The 19,322-nt window shown below is 38.3% G+C and overlaps 2 protein-coding genes across 6 annotated transcripts; both read left to right on the top strand.

Annotated features, from left to right (window-relative positions):
- The first annotated feature begins 959 nt into the window (after positions 1-959).
- Positions 960-18,203, top strand: LOC122290787 (putative disease resistance protein At3g14460). 5 transcript variants are annotated; one of them, XM_043098428.1, is made up of 5 exons: positions 964-1,255; positions 13,722-17,472; positions 17,670-17,882; positions 17,986-18,050; positions 18,142-18,203. In XM_043098428.1, exon 2 carries the CDS (start codon positions 13,804-13,806, stop codon positions 17,410-17,412), a length of 3,609 nt encoding a protein of 1,202 aa, XP_042954362.1. In that variant the 5' UTR covers positions 964-1,255; positions 13,722-13,803; the 3' UTR covers positions 17,413-17,472; positions 17,670-17,882; positions 17,986-18,050; positions 18,142-18,203. The 5 variants fall into 5 exon arrangements, with proteins under 5 accessions (XP_042954365.1, XP_042954364.1, XP_042954362.1 ...); XM_043098429.1 differs by having other exon boundaries at positions 17,986-18,061; positions 18,142-18,169; XM_043098431.1 differs by having other exon boundaries at positions 960-1,255; positions 17,664-17,882; positions 17,986-18,197.
- On the top strand, positions 1,249-5,675 carry LOC122290788 (putative disease resistance protein At3g14460). The gene is made up of 3 exons (XM_043098432.1): positions 1,249-4,953; positions 5,096-5,363; positions 5,466-5,675. The coding sequence occupies exon 1, from the start codon at positions 1,294-1,296 to the stop codon at positions 4,891-4,893; it is 3,600 nt and encodes a 1,199-aa protein (XP_042954366.1). The 5' UTR covers positions 1,249-1,293; the 3' UTR covers positions 4,894-4,953; positions 5,096-5,363; positions 5,466-5,675.
- Positions 18,204-19,322: the final 1,119 nt, after the last annotated feature.

Below are 19,322 nucleotides of genomic sequence, written 5' to 3'. Positions count from 1 at the left end.
TCCTTCGAGATCTTCAAAAAAGTGAGAAATTCCTTTTATTTCTCTCAAGTGAATAAAAACATGAGCCGAATGCCGAATTGATTATATTCGGCCCATCAAACAATCATTGCCCTTTATCAGGAACATGATCGGGCTGAGTTTGCCATCATCTGGGCCGAAAGAAAGTTTGTATTTTATATAAAGTGTAAAAATCATGGCCCATGCTGTTAGGGTTGTAGCTCTCTATTCTGAACAATGTTCTGTTTGTTTTAACTTTTATTGTAAAGAATAATGATAACCTTACTATTTTTCTACAATTTTTTTACTATTTTTTTATTTTTTTTATTTTTTAAAAATTTTTGTTCTACTTAATGGTTAATTGATTATTAGTGGAATTGTATATTTTTTAAAAATTTTTTTCTTAATGATTAAGGATATTAAAAAAATACTAAAAAGAAAATAAAAAAAAAATTCAAATACACAAAGAGTAGTAAACAAGTAATAATAGGATGGTAAGGGTATCATTACCTTAAAAAAAAAAAAAAGACCCAAAACAGAACATAAATTCAATTCATAAATCCTAAAAGTTGTCTGATTGTTCTCTCCTGTTTCCATGCACCAATAATGAGAAATTTGAGAATTGGTTTATGGAAATTTAACATAATATCAAAAGTAAACTCTTTATTTCGCATAAATGAAACAAAAATACGATCAAAATTGTGTGAATAAATATGAAATTTGAGGAAACCAACCTGTAGCTTCTTAACATTATAAGATTCCATCATATCTCATACTCTGCAAACTTCATTATGAGAGCCCTGACCCCACAAATATCTCATAATATATGCAGTGTTAGACATTGAAGAAACTTTAAAAAAAGAGAGAAAAAAAGTAATGGCGGTAGACAGGCATTACCCCACAACGCCAAAACCACAAACTGGGTTTCGTCTGATTGTTAGGAAGTCAAGTTTAGTAGGCTGTAAAGTAACATTAAAACAAATAAAGAAAGATATAATTAGCCCTTCGCTTTTGTCGTAGTTATGATTCCTCTACTTTTTTTCTTGTTTGATTCCTTTGTTCAGTCACATGGAGAAATGAGATGCTCTCCACTGACACAACGCCCAAGTAATATTTTTAGCCGTGTAGGTCCATCACTTCCCTCTATGCGCTCTCCTGTATGATCAATATAGACAAGTATTTTAGCACACCGTATAAGCAGAGAAGAGACCATACCATCTGACTTTGCTCTGCTCTTTGCGATCTCTTGATCCTTCTTTCATTTCCTTTGATTTCTGCTATTTCTACCCAGAAAACATGGCCGAGTTTGCAGGCCTACTTCTCTCCCCCTTCCTCCAAGTACTCCTTGAAAGAGTTGCTTCCCCCGAGTTCGTTAACTTCTTTCGAAGGCGAAAATTTGATGGTAAACTCTTAAAGAAGCTAGAGATAGTATGGCTGTCTGCGAATGCGGTGGTGGAAGATGCTGAGGATATGCAATTTACAAAGCCTATGGTGAAAAAGTGGCTTGATGAGTTGAAAGATGCCGTCTATGATGCAGAAGATATCCTGGACGAGATTCATACCGAAATCTTGCGATGCAACTTGGATGCTGATCAATTTCAAACTAGTGAACCTCAGGTACGAAAACCCATCTCTACTTCTCTTGATCCTTTTGTCAAGGAGATAGAACCAAAGATAAAAGACGTCCTCGAGACATTGGATCACCTAGTAAAACTGAAAGATGCTATAGGTTTGAAAGAAGGGGTTGGAGGGAAATCATCCGGAAGATCGTCCACTACGTCTTTGGTTAAAGAATCTGATATTTTTGGTAGGAATTATGATAAGGAGGCAATAATTAATTTGTTGCTGCCAGATAATGAAAGTGGCGATGAGTTGTGTGTGATTGCTATTGTTGGCCTGGGGGGACTTGGTAAGACAACCCTTGCTCAACTTGTATACAACGACGACAAGATGGAGGGGCATTTCGATCTGAAAGCGTGGGTTTGTGTTTCGGATGATTTTGATGTGTTGAAGATGACAAAAACAATGTTAGAGAAACTTGGATTGTCAACTAACAGTGATGGTAAGAGTCTAGATTGGCTTCAAGTAACACTACAGCAGAATCTGACTGGAAAGAAATTTCTTCTTGTTTTAGACGATGTTTGGAATAAGAATTCTTCGGAATGGGAGGCCCTAAGCAAACCCTTTAAATTCGGGGCAGAAGGGAGTAGGGTGATTGTAACCACACGAGAGAAGCGTGTTGCATCAATCATGCGCTCTACTAAAATTCACGAATTAAAGAAATTACAAGAAGAAGATTGCTGGAAATTATTTTCAAAACAGGCGTTTCATGCTGGCAACTCTGATGCTCATTCGGAGTTGGGGGTAATTGGCAGACAGATTGTGAAAAGGTGTGAAGGCCTACCCTTAGCAGTCAAGACAATTGGAGCTCTCTTGTGGTCTGAACTGGATGCTAGTGAGTGGAATAAGATACTGAGGAGTGAAATATGGGACTTGCCATGTGATGTTATTCCTGCTTTAAGATTAAGCTACAAATATTTGCCCTTACATCTAAAGCGTTGCTTTGCTTACTGTTCAATATTCCCACAAGATTTTGATTTCCAAAAAGAAGAGTTAATCTTATTATGGATGGCAGAAGGTTTGTTGCCACAAGTGAAAGACAAAACAATGGAACAAATTGGTGATGATTACTTTGCTGATCTTGTCTCAAGATCATTGTTCCAACAATCAATTGAAGAATATTCAAAAGGGAGCTTCGAAATGCATGATCTTGTCAACGACTTGGCAAGATTTGTATCAAGACAATTTACCTTTAGATTGGAGGGTGAAAATTCTCCTGAAATTGGGAACAAGACACGCCATTTGTCATTTGACGAAATAAGTGTTGATACTATAAAGAAGTTTGGGGCGCTTTATGAGGCTAAGGGGTTGCGTACTTTCCTACCTATATATCCTTACAACAGAATCTTAGCTAAAGAACATGTGCTGGATTTGCTGCCAATGGTACGATGCTTACGAGTTCTTAATCTATCTTCTTCTCAAAAATTGATCGAATTGCCTGATTTAATTGGCAAAATGAAACATCTACGGCATTTGGATGTTTCTGGGACTCCAATTAGAAAACTACCTGATTCCATATGCAAGTTGTGCAATTTGCAGACTTTGAGAATATCGATGTGTAACAATATTACTTTATTGCCAAGAGATATTCATAAACTCATTAGTTTGCGTCATCTTGATTTTACTAAAACCCCTATAAAGGAGATGCCAGTACGATTGGGTAATTTGCGTCATCTTCAGACTTTGACTAAATTTATTGTTGGTAAACAAAGTAGAGCGGGCATGGAAGAGTTGGGGAATCTTGCAAATCTTGGGGGAAAGCTCTGTATTTCAAATCTCCAAAACGTTGAATCTGCTATAGATGCTTTGGCTGCCAGGTTGAAAGCTAAAAAGTATCTAGAGGAGTTGAAATTGAAATGGGCTTGCGAAAATGATATTTCAGAAAGTCAAAGGGCTGTATTGAAGAATCTCCAACCCCATGCAAACTTGAAAAGTCTCTCAATCGTCAGCTATGGGGGTAAAAGTTTTCCGGATTGGATCGGCTATCACTCATTTGGAGCATTGAAGGTTTTGAATTTTAAAGACATGCTGAAGCTGGAGAAATGGTTTGATTTTGGTGCCGGAAATGAAGGTAGTGCTTTTACTCATCTTGAAGAGCTTGAGATTGTTAACTGCCCCAAGTTAACAGGAGAGTTGCCCATCCATCCTTCTTCGTTATCTAGACTTGTGATTGTAAAATGTCCGTTGTTGGTGACTTCACTTCCAAGTGCTGCTACTCTACATCAACTGGAGCTAAGAGATTGTAATGAGTCTCTCTTCATGGAATTTCCAATGGGATTGCAGAAACTCACAATTGGAGGATTTGATGCGATAGAGTCCATACCGGAGAGATTGATGGACTTCAACAGTTCTTGTCTTGAGGAGTTAAAAATTAGTGGTTGCCACTCCCTTACATCTCTATCCAATGGTGGTCTACCTTCTACATTAAAAATCCTTGAGATCCAAGATTGTAGCAAGTTTGAGCTTCCAATGCACCTGAACTATTCATCCCTTGAGAGATTGCAGTTAGAAAATAGTTGTGATTCTCTACAGTCATTTCCATTAAACTTATTTCCAAATTTGAAATTCATCAAACTAAATGGATGTAGGAATCTGGAGTCTATTAATGTTCCGCAACAACTTGAACTTGATTTAGTGGCCTTGTTATCAATTGAAATAAATAATTGCCCTAATTTCGTATCATTTCCGACTGGAGGATTGCGTGCCCCAAAACTTCAGAATGTTGAAGTCGCCAATTGTCAGAGTCTGACGTCACTACCTGAGAAGATGCACATACTCTGTCCGTCTCTTTCGTGGTTTCATTTAAAGAATTGTCCAGAAGTTGAGTCATTCCCTGAAGGAGGCTTGCCTTCCAAACTAGAGGATATTGGCATCATAGATTGTGACAAACTCTTCGCCAGTAGAAGGGGATGGGGATTGCAAAATCTCCCCTCCATTGAATACATTCGTATCGGAGGCAATTATAAAGACGTGGATTCCTTTCCGGAGGCGGGGTTACTTCCCCCTAGTTTGATTGATCTTTACATCAGTAAATTTCCAAATATGAAATCTCTGGACTATAAGGCCCTTCGACACCTCACCTCTCTTGAAGAATTGGTAATCAATTCCTGCCCTAAGCTGAAGTTTATGCAAGAAGAAGGGTTGCCTGCCTCCATTTTTAAACTATGGATCAGCAAATGTGCTTTGTTGGAGAAACAGTTGCAAAGCAGAAAAGGAAAAGCATGGCGTAAGATTGCTCGCATCCCCTTCATTTATATTAATGGTGAATTGATTTGACCAAGCAAGAGTGCCCAATTTTAGTTATATGATCTTCACCACAGATGGACGACGACAAAGGTATGTGCAGCTTTAACTATATTCTCTTTTCCCAATCAGCAAATTCCTCAATATGATTTTCCATTTCTGTTTAAGGTTTGCTTTAAAACTATCTCAAGTGAAAACATAATGCTTTGTTGATTGCTCCTTCTCCCTCGAATAGATTATTTCAGAAACAATTATTGAAGATGTTAATCGAAGTTCGTATAAAGCTGCCGGTTTGTTCGGGTGATAGATACTTCTACACATCTCCTTTCGGATGCTCTTCCTTATAGAGAAATGCTTTATGTGCTTTGAATCAAATTGATGTGTCCCATATCCATTCCCAAGCTCATCTGAAGCTCTCCTGCAGTGCTCTGCTGTGCAGCAGCAGTATCTGAAGCTCTGGCTTGTAGTTGCAAAAATCTTGGAAAGGCATGGTGATTTTGCAGGTTTTTTTTATAGCTTATCTTGTTCCCATGCAACCTTCTTTTTGACCAACCACTAGATTTGATTGTTATTTGTTTCAATCAAGATTCGTGCCATTTTTACAGGATCTACGTACCTATGCATGCAAGCCAAGAAACAGGGCTCATTTCTTTCGACACGAGGTGATCAAGTACACGAATTGTACATTTGTTTTCTGCTCTTGTTATTTTTGGAAATCCTCATATGGTTTTACATCTAACATTCAACATCACGAAATCAGATTTCGACAAGATTTAAAGTTCATTCGCAAGCTGAGTTATTATGAGGAAAAGCAAGGCAAGTTGGAATCTATTATACATTATTCTTCTCTATAATTATTGAAATAGCTCTAAATTATGTTTTTGCAATGCTTTCCTTAAATTTTAGCATCTCTACCAATTGGGTGACATTAAAAATCCATGAAAAAAGTTTGTTCATGTTTTTAGTATGTTTGATTAAATGAGTAATTAAATAACAACCTCATATTTGGTTGGAGCTAATGATATAGTGGATCTTGCAGCAAACGATGGAAGAAAGAAGGCTTCCGTCAAGATGGCTTGGTTATCGAAATGATGGCTTTAGGAGTCGTGGAAACAGTACTCTTGGGAAATTTGGTGGAGGCAGTGCCTCTAATTGTCACTCTAGGGGAGATGATTTCCAAAGTCGGACAAGTGTGGTAATGTTTAAGAACCAGCACTACTACTGCTGGTTTCTTCAGGCTTGCATGCTCGTGGACGTTGATATATGTAATCTCTGATGAGGAGAAACTAGATTTCTCTCACTTTTGCAGCCAATTAAAGGAATTGGACTCAATTGTTGAAGTTTTCTTATAATTAAGCTGGTTTGATTAAATTTGAACTCAATTAATGAAAAGTTCCATCCTCTTTTAGAAAAAGAAAATAAGAAAGAAAATCAAATGAAAAAAATGTATTAAAATAAATGCTGGTAAATGATTACCAACGTTTATTTTACGGTGCAACTAAACGCTAGTACGGAAGGGTCGCTATTTACATATTCCAGAATTTGTTCAAACGTCGGGGATGGAAAAATCTCTTATCAGCATTTTTGGACAAATCAACAATATTTATTTAAACGCCGTTACTAGTACGATGTCATCATATTATATAAATTAACGGTATTTATCTAAACACCGCCTCTAGTACGTTACTAGCGCATTATATAAATTAACGATGTTAATTTACATGTCGCCACTATTACATTGTCGGTGCATTTTATAAATTTACGACATTTATCTAAATGCCGCTATTAGTACGTTGCTAGCACATTTTATAAATTAATGATTTTTATCTAAATGTCACCACTAGTACATTTTTGGCGCATTACATAAACGCCACTAGATATTTGTTTCCAGTGTTTTGTAAATGCCACCATCTTATTAGAATTACCACCAAATCTAATGATTTTCTAGCATTTTTAAAAGCATCAATAATAATCGCTAATGACATTTTTTGAAGCATCAATATTGTTCTTTAAATAAATGTCACAATATTTACGTTATCGGCATTTTTTGAAATGCCACCATATTTAGATGGAAGTCTATAACATTGCATTCTATATTGACATTTAAGAAAATGATGATAATGGAAAATACCATAATAGAAAAAAAAAATTACAATACACAAATTAATAATAAATATAATATAATGAGTAATTATTGATGTAAAGGAAAAAAAAATTACAAATCAAATCACATGAAAATGATTTAAGTACTATATATGATATTATTACATTTGAACAGAGATTTTATTTTCTATTGATTTCTAGAATCACTTGGTTTTTCACTAGCAACTTCAGTATCATTTCTATTCACATCCAGCTCTCAGGAATTCTCCTCTCTTTTCTCTCTAGGAAAGAGGTGGAGCAGTAAGTGAGTGCGCGGGAGGTAAGAGAGTGGGAGAGGGGTAGTTATAACAGAAAGGCAGTACTAGTGAGTGGCCCGGGGTATTTTCCTGGCAAGTAGTGGTGTAGTCCTGCCGTTAAGTGGCAGAGCACACGGCGGGGGAGAAATTACGAGAGACGTAAGAAGTATCAGACACATAAGATGGATGCTCTAGAGGAAAAATGGAAGGGACTAAGACTGAGGGAAGAGGAAGAAGCAGTGATAGAGCTGGAGGAGGATTGGCAGAGCGAGCTGGGACTGAAAGAACAACGGTCAATCATGGGGAAAATTTGCTCATCAAGGAACATAGGAAGGGACGTAGTGGAGAAAACAATGGGAAAAATCTGGAGGATTAGCAAAGCTGCACAGTTTACAGAGGTGAGTAAAAACACCTTTGTCATTGAATTCAATAATGTAGCTGATAAGGAGAAAGTATGGTCAGGGAGGCCGTGGTTGTTTGACAACCAGGTCCTGGTAATGAAGAAGTTCGATGGCTTCACGCCTATACAGAGCATCAGTTTTGACACTGAAAGCTTCTGGGTAAGGTTTCATAACCTGCCTCTTTCGTGTATGACAAAAAGCAAAGGAGAACAAATAGGGAATACGGTTGGGAAGGTGGAGCAGGTGGATGTGCAAGCTGATGGATCTGGGTGGGGATCTTTCCTAAGAGTCCAAATCCTATTGAACCTGACTCAACCACTGGCAAGGGGCAGAATGACAAAGGTAAAAGGGAATAACGTCTGGATACCATTTAGTTATGAGAAGATGCCAAAGATATGCTTCTCATGTGGGTGTATTGTACACGGTATTAATGGATGTAGTAATGGAGAGGTGGTGACAGAAGCCAAAGATCAACAATATGGGCTATGGATGAGGGCCAAGCAATTCCAAAAAAACAATTTCTTCAGTAGTGGAACTAGTAGGTATAAGGATGAAATCTGGTGGAGGAAAGAGGGTGGAGACAGGAACCTAAATGGGATAAGTGGAGGAGAAAATGAGGAAGAGGAAGGAAGGAAGGAAGAAGGGAGTGAGGGGGAAAAAAGTGTGAACATAGTGCAAGAAACAAGAGATGAGGAAGTAGAGGGGATAAAACAAGGGGGTAGTAGAGATGTAAGCACAACTGTTGAAGAGAAGGAGAAGGAAAAGAATGAAGAAAGAAGAGAAGTGCTCGAAGAAGGTAATAGGGAGTTAGTTTGCATATCTTTACAGCCACAAGAGGAGAGGGGGGAGGAAGGATTACAGGACATTGAGGTTACTTTTGAAGAAGAGAGGGTGGATGGGAAGAAAAAGACTCGGAAGAATGGGGTTTGGAAAAGGAGGGTTAGTCAAAAACATAACCTAAAGGGGTGTATTAAAACAGAAAAATTACAAAAACAGAAAAGGGGAGAAGTTGAAGAGGATGAGAAGTTAAATCAGAAGAGAAAGAAGAGAGGTAAGATGGAGGGGGGAACTGTTTCAGAGATGAATACCAATGTATTGGCGGAGGCTGAATGTCAGCCCCGCCTTTTATTATGAAAATACTTAGTTGGAACTGCCGAGGATTGGGGAATTCTTGGACAGTTCGTGATCTCTGCTCTATGGCAGAGAAAAATAAACCCAACTTGGTTTTCTTAATGGAAACTAAGGTTAGAGAAAAAAACTGTTACAATGTTAAAAAAAGGTTGGATTGTGATGGGTGTTTTGTAGTGGAGGCTATGGGAAGAGGGGGAGGTTTAGTCTTATTATGGAAATCAGAAGTGACACTAGAAATTATAAACTATTCCCAAAGACACATAAACGCATGGGTGGAAGAGGAAGGTGCAAACAGGTGGATGCTCACATGCTTCTATGGACAACTAGAAACAGTAAAAAGAAAGGATACATGGGTTATGCTTAAATCCATGAAACCAAAAGCTGGAAAAGGCTGGTGCATAGTAGGGGATTTCAATGAGATTTTAACTAATGATGAGAAGTGGGGTGGGAAGACAAGGCCTGAAAGACAGATGAAGTTGTTTAGGGAAGTGTTGCATGAGGGGAACTTATATGACCTGGGATGGAAGGGAGATAAGTACACGTGGAGTAACTCTCACAATGATGAAACTTTCACAAAGGAAAGGCTGGACAGGGCACTAGCAAATCATGAGTGGAGGGATATTTTTAAGGAGGCTTGGGTGGAAGTCTTAGTAGCTAGAACATCTGACCATAAACCCCTTATAGTTCATCTGATCAAAAGTAGGGCAGCTGCAGATTCGAGTCAGAGGTGGAAGCATAGACCATTTAAATATGAGGCTTGTTGGGCCTTAGAAGAAGATTGTGAAGAAATCATAAAAGAAGTGTGGGAGTGCAAGGGGTCTGAAGGATCACAAAACAGGTATTCTAGTGTGACTGGGTTACTGCAGAAAAGTAGAATAGCTTTTCAGAAATGGAAGAAGTATAGGAGGAAGGGAGTGGAGAAGGAAATAGAAGATAAAACAAGTTTGTTAAAAAGGTTACAAGCAGAGGAATGCAAGAGCAATGTGGAAGTCATTAAAAGGACAACTGCAGATCTGAACAGGCTATTGGATAAGGAGGACCTCAGATGGAAACAAAGAGCAAAAAATAATTGGTATAAGCATGGAGATAAGAACACTAAATATTTCCATGCCTGTGCTAATCAAAGGAAAAGAAGAAATCACATTAAAGAAGTGGAGGGTGAGAATAACAGTAGGGCTGTGGGTTATAAGGAAATAGAAGAAACTTTCAGGCAATATTTTGAGAAGCTGTTTCAAACCACGAAACCTAGTAGAGAGGAGATTGAAGCTTGCCTTGTGGGGTTGGATAGAAAAGTCACTAATGAAATGAATGAAAGGCTAACAAGAAGCTTCACAGAAGTAGAAGTTGAAGAAGCAGTGAAGCAGATGGCACCTTTAAAAGCCCCTGGACCAGATGGATTTGGCCCTTGTTTCTTTCAGAATCATTGGAGCTTAGTGTCAAGTGAGGTTTGTAATGCAGCACTCTCGGTATTGAATGGTAAACCACTCGAACCTTCTCTCAATTATACATACATAGCTCTGATTCCTAAGACAAAAAGCCCAAAAAAAGTGAGTGAGTTCAGACCCATAAGTTTGTGCAATGTCATGTATAAAATAGTGTCAAAAACCATAACAAACAGATTCAAACATGTGTTAGCTGACATTATATCCCCAACACAGAGTGCATTTCTTCCAGGAAGGCTAATCAATGATAATGTAATGATTGCCTATGAATTGCTACATTCCATGAAAACCAGAAAAAAAGGAAAGGAGGGGAGTATGGCTTTGAAGTTAGACATGTCAAAAGCCTATGATAGAGTAGAATGGGAGTTTTTAGAAGCTGTTTTGACTAAGTTGGGGTTCTGTGAGAAGTGGGTATGTCTTGTAATGAAATGTGTTAGGACTGTTTCTTTCTCTGTTTTGATTAATGGGATTCCTGAATTGAACTTTCAGCCTTCAAGAGGACTAAGACAAGGTGACCCTTTGTCACCTTATCTATTCCTGCTATGTGCTGAGGGGTTAAGTTCTTTTCTAAATCATTATGAGCAGAGACAGTTCACAAGAGGAGTGCAGGTGGCCCAAGGAGGAACTAGAATAAACCACCTGCTCTTTGCAAATGATTGCATTCTATTCGGTAGAGCAAGAATGGAGGAGTGGAGAAGGTTTCAAGAGGTGCTAAAGATATATGAAACAGCATCAGGTCAATTCCTTAACAAGGATAAGACCTCGTTTTTTTTCAGCAAAAACACAAAGGCAGATGAGAAGAAGGCTATAAAGGAAGCTGGCAATTCCATAGTTTGTGGAACATATGAGAAGTACTTGGGTCTACCTGCAATGGTAGGAAGGGCAAAACTCAACACTTTCAGGAACCTTAAGGAAAGTATATGGAAGAAAGTGACAAGCTGGAAGAACAGTTTCATCTCACAAGCTGGGAAAGAAGTAATGATAAAGGCAGTACTGCAGGCCATCCCTACTTTCACTATGGGGGTTTTCAAACTTCCTAAGAAGCTGTGTAAGGACATTAATGGCATGTTTGCAAAATTCTGGTGGGGAAAACAGAAGGAAGGGAAGGGTATTGTGTGGAAAAAATGGGAGAAAATGGGGGTTCAGAAAGGAAGGGGGGGTATGGGCTTTCGAGATTTGGAAAGCTTTAATCTAGCTCTCTTGGCAAAGCAAGGGTGGAGATTCTTAAAATCCCCCAACTCTTTGGCAGCTACCATATATAAGGAGAAGTACTTCAGAAAAACAGATTTTTTAGAGACAAAACTGGGTGCAAATCCTTCTTTGGTATGGAAGAGCATTTGGTCAGCTAGAAGCTTGGTAAAAGAAGGGATAAGGTGGAGGGTAGGGGATGGGGAAGATATAAAGATCTGGGGATCGAAGTGGATTCCTAGCCCTTCATCATATGCCATTCAATCCCCAGTAACAAGGCTACATGCTGAATCTAAGGTTGCCGTTTTAATAGATAAACACAAAGGGGAATGGGATGAACAACAGATTAAAAGCATCTTTAGTAAAGCTGAAGCTGAAAAGATAATTAGTATCCCCTTGAGTAAAGGCAGATCCAAAGACAAGTTGTACTGGGGGCCTTCAAAAAAGGGACTTTTTTCAGTCAGAAGTGCATATTTTCTGCATATAGAAAATAGAACAAAGGCAAAAGGAGAGAGCTCCTATGAAGTAAAAGATGATGAAAGATGGAGATTCTTTTGGGACTTAGATATTCCAGGAGTGACAAAGTTATTCTTATGGAAAGCTGGCAATGACTTACTACCTACTAAGATGAACTTACATAGGAGAGGAGTAACACAAGACAAAGTATGCCCTATGTGTAAACTGGAAGATGAGTCTCTGATGCATGCCCTTTGGGAATGTCCTGCAGCAAATGACATATGGGGAGATGAAAGTAGTCATGTACAGAAATGGAACAGGCTTGAAGATGACTTTATGCTTTTGTGGCAAAAACTAATGGTGACCTTAAAGAGAAATCAGCTGGAGGAAGTGGCAGTGACTTTCAGGAGGATTTGGTTGCGCAGAAATGGATTTGTATTTGAACACAGAGTTGAATGCCCCAAACATCTGATTACTTATGCAAAAGCTACGGTCAAAGATTTTCAAGAAGCTCATAACAAGAGTATGACTGAAGGGAAAGCACAGGGGGATGGTAAAATACAGAATAGGGATATGAAGAGGAGTATGAGATGGGAAAAACCTGATAAGGACTTTGTCAAGGTAAATTGGGATGCATCTCTGGACACAAAAAGGAAGATAATGGGTATTGGTATTATGATAAGAGATGAGAATGGTGAGGCTATGGTTACTTTGTGTGATCAGAAAACAAATGTGGAAGATGCAGCTGTGGCAGAGTGCTATGCATTGAGGAAAGCAGTTGAACTGTGTAACGACCTCAACATTCAGAAGGCTAGATTTGAAGGGGATGCAAAGGAAGTCATTGCAGCAGTGTTAAGCGAAGAAGAAGTCCTGGCTAATTATGGCCCTATAGCAGAAGATGTTATTTTTGCCTTTAAACATAGATTAAACTGGTCTATAAAGTTTGTCCATAGAGAAAAGAATATGGTAGCTCATACATTAGCAAAAAAGGCTCTAACCATAGATGAGGAAAAAGTGTGGATAGAGGATGTCCCAGAATTCATTGTGGGATGCCTAAACAGAGATAAAAATTGTATTGATTGATGTTAGTTGAATGAGAAGCTTATTTTCAAAAAAAAAAAAAAAAAAAAACTTCAGTATCATTTCCCTAAGCGGCTGGCGTAACCTGCATATATAAAATTAACACATTAATTTGTTAACTCAATAGAATGTTCCAATAGTATAGGAGGGTTCTTACCTTGAGTTTTTCATTTTCAAGAAATGATTTTAAGCTCCGGACAAAGAAGAAAAAAATAGCCATATCAAGCTGAAGATATAGTGTTGTGTTTTATTTTCAATCTCTTCCATTCTGCCATGAGCCTTGTTTTGAGCTCTGCGGCGTACCCTTCATCGGTGTCTTGCAGCCTCTTGATCCTAAAATAGAATTCTCATCATGCTTCAGAGCCCCTTTCACATCTTTTTCACGATATTTAGGAGGGGCCTTCTTTGGAAGAGATTTATCACCATTACGTTCTGAAAGACATGGTTTAGTACATACTTCTATCATATTATCAAAAGCAGGCTGAAGAGATAGAGGCAGTGAGGCACTGCAGAAAATTTGGTTCTCCAAAAAGCATGTCCACAAAGCTTAGGCCATTGGATTGTTTCAGCTGGATCTTTTAGCCTTTTGGTTGGCCTTGGAAACGATTAAAAAAGTAGTAATGGAGAACTGCCATTCTGCAAAGACGTGTGGATGGAATTTTCCAGTGGTTAGGTAAGACCATATGGCATGTTGCATGCATTTACTAATGGTAGTTGGCAAGTTGACAAGTAGATGAAACCGTATAAGCAGAGAAGAGACCATACCATCTGACTTTGCTCTGCTCTTTGCGACCTCTTGATCCTTCTTTCATTTCCTTTGATTTCTGTTATTTCTACCCAGAAAACATGGCCGAGGTTGCAGGCCTACTTCTCTCCCCCTTCCTCCAAGTACTCTTTGAAAGAGTTGCTTCCCCTGAGTTCGTTGATTTCTTTCGAAGTCGAAAACTTGACGGTGGACTCTTAAAAAGGCTGGAGATAGTGTTGCTGTCTGCGAATGCGGTGCTCGAAGATGCAGAGGAAATGCAATTTACAAAGCCTATTGTGAAAAAGTGGCTTGATGAGCTGAAAGATGCCGTCTATGATGCAGAAGATATCCTGGATGTGATTCATACCGAAGTGTTGCGACGCAAGTTGGAGGCTGATCAATTTCAAACTATTGCAACTAAGGTACGAAAAACCATCTCTACTCGTCTTAATCCTTTTGTCAGGGAGATAGAACCAAAGATAAAAGACGTACTCGTGATATTGGACGATCTAGTAAAACAAAAAGATGCTATAGGTTTGAAAGAAGGGGTTGGAGGGAAATCATCCGAAAGATCGTCCACTACTTCTTTGGTTAAAGAATCTGATATTTTTGGTAGGACTGATGATAAGGAGGCAGTAATTAAGTTGTTGCTGTCAGATAATGCAAGTGGCAATGAGTTGTGTGTGATTGCTATTGTTGGCCTGGGGGGACTTGGTAAGACAACTCTTGCTCAACTTGTATACCAGGACGACAGGATGAAGCGGCATTTCGATCTTAAAGCGTGGGTTTGTGTTTCGGTTGATTTTGATGCGTTGAAGATAACGAAAACAATATTAGAGGAACTTGGATTGTCAACTAACAGTGATGATAAGAGTCTGAATTGGCTTCAAGTTACACTGCAGCAGAATCTGACTGGAAAGAAATTTCTTCTTGTTTTAGACGATGTTTGGAATAAGAATTCTTCGGAATGGGAGGCCTTAAGCAACCCCTTTAAATTCGGGGCAGAAGGGAGTAGGGTGATTGTAACCACACGGGACGAAGGTGTTGCATCAACCATGCGCTCTACTAAAATTCACAAATTAAAGGAATTACGAGAAAAAGATTGCTGGAAACTATTTTCAAAACAGGCGTTTCATTCTGGCAACTCTGATGCTCATCCGGAGTTGGAAGTAATTGGTAGACAGATTGTGAAAAGGTGTGGAGGCCTACCCTTAGCAGTCAAGACAATTGGAGCTCTCTTGTGGTCTGAACTGGATGTTAGCGAGTGGGATAAGATACTGAGGAGTGAAATATGGGACTTGCCATGTGATGTTATTCCTGCTTTAAGATTAAGCTACAAATATTTGCCCATACATCTAAAGCGTTGCTTTGCTTACTGTTCAATATTTCCACAAGATTTTGATTTCGAAAAAGAAGAGTTAATCTTATTATGGATGGCAGAAGGTTTGTTGCCACAAGTGAAAGACAAAACAATGGAACAAATTGGTGATGATTACTTTGCTGATCTTGTCTCAAGATCATTGTTCCAACAATCACATATAAGATATATGAACGAGTGGTTCGGAATGCATGATCTTGTCAACGACTTGGCAAGATCTGTATCAGGACAATTTACCTTTAGACTGGAGGGTGAAAATTCTCTTGAAATTGGGAACAAGACACGCCATTTGTCATTTCGCGAAATAAGTGTTGATACTATAAAGAAGTTTGGGGCGCTTTATGAGGCTAAGGGGTTGCGTACTTTCCTACCTATACATCCTTACAACAAAATCTTCACTAAAGAACATGCGCTGGATTTGCTGCCAATGGTACGATGCTTACGAGTTCTTAATCTATCTTCTTCTCAAAAATTGATCGAATTGCCTGATTCAATTGGCAAAATGAAACATCTACGGCATTTGGATGTTTCTGGGACTCCAATTAGAAAACTACCTGATTCCATATGCAAGTTGTGCAATTTACAGACTTTGAAAATATCGCAGTGTCAAAATCTTACTGTATTGCCAGGAGATATTCATAAACTCATTAGTTTGCGCCATCTTGAGTTTAGTTATACCCCTATAAAGGAGATGCCAGTACAATTGGGTAATTTGCATCAGCTTCAGACTTTGTCTAAATTTATTGTTGGTAAACAAAGTAGAGCGGGCATGGAAGAGTTGGGGAATCTTGCAAATCTTGGGGGAAAGCTCTGTATTTCGAATCTCCAAAACGTTGAATCTGCTATAGATGCTTTGGCTGCCAGGTTGAAAGATAAAAAGTATCTGGAGGAGTTGCAATTGGAATGGGCTTGCGAAAATGATATTTCAGAAAGTCAAAGGGCTGTATTGAAGAATCTCCAACCCCATGCAAACTTGAAAAGTCTCTCAATCGTCGGCTATGGGGGTCAAAGTTTTCCGGATTGGATAGGCTATCACTCATTTGGAGCATTGAAGGTTTTGAAGTTTAAAGACATGCCGAAGCTGGAGAAATGGTTTGATTTTAGTGCCGGAAATGAAGGTAGTGCTTTTACTCATCTTGAAGAGCTTGAGATTGTTAACTGCCCCAAGTTAACCGGAGAGTTGCCCATACATCATTCTTGTTTATCTAGACTTGTGATTGTAGAATGTCCGTTGTTGGTGACTTCACTTCCAAGTGCTGCTACTCTAATTCAACTGAAGCTAAGAGATTGTAATGAGTCTCTCTTCATGGAATTTCCAATGGGATTGCAGAAACTCACAATTGGAGGATTTGATGTGCTAGAGTCCATACCGGAGAGATTGATGGACTTCAACAGTTCTTGTCTTGAGAAGTTAAAAATTAGTGGTTGCCACTCGCTCACATCTCTGTCCAGTGGTGGTGGTGGTCTACCTTCTACATTAAAAATCCTTCAGATCAAAGATTGTAGCAAGTTAGAGCTTCCAATGCACCTGAACTATTCATCCCTTGAAGAATTGCAGTTAGAAAACAGTTGCGATTCTCTACAGTCCTTTCCATTAAACTTATTCCCAAAATTGGAATTCATCAAACTAATTGGATGTAGGAATCTGGAGTCTATTAATGTTCCGCAACAACTTGAACTTGATTTAGTGGCCTTGTTAGAAATTGAGATAAATGATTGCCCTAATTTCCTATCATTTCCGAATGGAGGATGGCGTGCCCCAAAACTTCAAGTGTTCACAATCTTCAATTGCCAGAGTCTGACGTCACTACCTGACAAGATGCACTTACTCTGTCCGTCTCTTTGGGGGTTGCATTTAGAGAATTGTCCAGAAGTTGAGTCATTCCCTGAAGGAGGCTTGCCTTCCAAACTAGGTTATATTGGCATCATAGACTGTGACAAACTCTTCGCCAGTAGAAGGGGATGGGGATTGCAAAATCTCCCCTCCATTCAACACATTCGTATCGGAGGCAATTATAAAGACGTGGATTCCTTTCCGGAGGCGGGGTTACTTCCCACTAGTGTGGTTTCTCTTTCCATCCATAAATTTCCAATTATGAAATCTTTGGACTATAAGACCCTTCGACACCTCACCTCTCTTGATGAATTGGCAATTAATTCCTGCCCTAAGCTGAAGTTTATTCAAGAAGAAGGGTTGCCTACCTCCATTTTTAATCTACAGATCAAAGAATGTGCTTTGTTGGAGAAACAATTGCAAACAAGAAAAGGAAAAGCATGGCGTAAGATTAGTGCTCACATCCCCATCATTAATATTAATGGTGAATTGATTTGACCAAGCAAGAGTGCCCAATTTCAGTTATATGATCTTCACCACAGATGGACGACGACAAAGGTATGTGCAGCTTTAACTATATTCTCTTTTACCAATCGGCAAATTCCTCAATACGATTTTCCATTTCTGTTTAAGGTTTGCTTTAAAACTATCTCAAGTGAAAACAGAATGCTTTGCTGATTGCTGCTTCTCCCTCGAATAGATTATTTCAGAAACAATTATTGAAGATGTTAATTGAAGTTCGTATAAAGCCGCAGGTTTGTTCGGGTGATAGATACTTCTACCCATCTCCTTTCGGATGCTCTTCCTTATAGAGAAATGCTTTATGTGCTTCGAATCAAATTGATGTGTCCCATATCCATTCCCAAGCTCATCTGAAGCTCTCCTGCAGTGCTCTGCTGTGCAGCAGCAGTATCTGAAGCTCTGGCTTGTAGTTGCAAAAATCTTGGAAAGGCATGGTGATTTTGCAGGTTTTTTTTTATAGCTTATCTTGTTCCTATGCAACCTTCTTTTTGACCAACCACTAGATTTGATTGTTATTTGTTTCAATCAAGACTGGTGCCATTTTTACAGGATCTACGTACCTATGCATGCAAGCCAAGAAACAGGACTCGTCTCTTTCTACACGGGGTGATCAAGTACACGAATTGTACATTTGTTTTCTGCTCTTGTTATTTTTGGAAAATCCTCATATGGTTTTACATCTAACATTCAACATCACGAAATCAGATTTCGACAAGATTTAAAGTTCATTCGCAAGCTGAGTTATTATGAGGAAAAGCAAGGCAAGTTGGAATCTATTATACATCATTCTTCTCTATAATTATTGAAATAGTTCTAAATTATGTTTTTGCAATGCTTTCCTTAAATTTTAGCATCTCTACCAATTGGGTGACATTAAAAATCCATGAAAAAAGTTTGTTCATGTTTTTAGTATGTTTGATTAAATGAGTAATTAAATAACAACCTCATATTTGGTTGGAGCTATTGATATAGTGGATCTTGCAGCAAACGATGAAAGAAAGAAGGCTTCCGTCAAGATGGCTTGGTTATCGAAATGATGACTTTAGGAGTCGTGGAAACAGTACTGTTGGGAAATTTGGTGGAGGCAGTGCCTCTAATTGTCACTCTTGGGGAGATGATTTCCAAAGTCGGACACGTGTGGTAATGTTTAAGAACCAGCACTACTACTGCTGGTTTCTTCAGGCTTGCATGCTCGTGGACGCTGATATATGTAATCTCTGATGAGGAGAAACTAGATTTCTCTCACTTTTGCAGCCAATTAAAGGAATTGGACTCAATTGTTGAAGTTTTCTTATAATTAAAGCTGGTTTGATTAAATTTGAACTCAATTAATGAAAAGTTCCATCCTCTTTTAAAAAAAATTCAAATGAAGGGAAAGCGTTTCTTAAGTTCAATTAAAAATATTTTTTAGATTTTTTTAATCATTTTAAAATATACACAATTTCACTAATAATTATTTTATTAATTATTGAAAAAAAATTATAATAACCGACCGGTAAGTTTCTTGTGGCTAAGTCTCATTTTCCTTTTGGAAATCCCTCTAGCTTGAGAATTTTTGAACGGTAGATGTTTAGTGTAATATATATATATATAAATAAATAATAATAATAAAATAAAATAAAAAACCTGTTTGATATGCTCAGATGTTTTTCAAACAGATATGCATGCCTTTTTTCAAAGATGATATATTTTTGTATGGTAGAGAAATAAAGTGGTTACAAAATCTAATATGTTTTAATTACAACATGCAATATATTAGATTTTGAAAAATCTAAAAATTAAAAAATTAATTAATACGCTACAAATTTAAAGGTAATTCACTGAGCGAGAGATCTAATATCGAAGTTAGGAATCCAAATTTGTTATGAGCAAGATACACTCCGTGG

This window comes from Carya illinoinensis, chromosome 13, assembly GCF_018687715.1.
Source record: "Carya illinoinensis cultivar Pawnee chromosome 13, C.illinoinensisPawnee_v1, whole genome shotgun sequence".
Taxonomy (NCBI): domain Eukaryota; kingdom Viridiplantae; phylum Streptophyta; class Magnoliopsida; order Fagales; family Juglandaceae; genus Carya; species Carya illinoinensis.
Note: the sequence above shows the minus strand (reverse complement) of the source record. Positions and strands in the feature narration are given on the sequence as shown.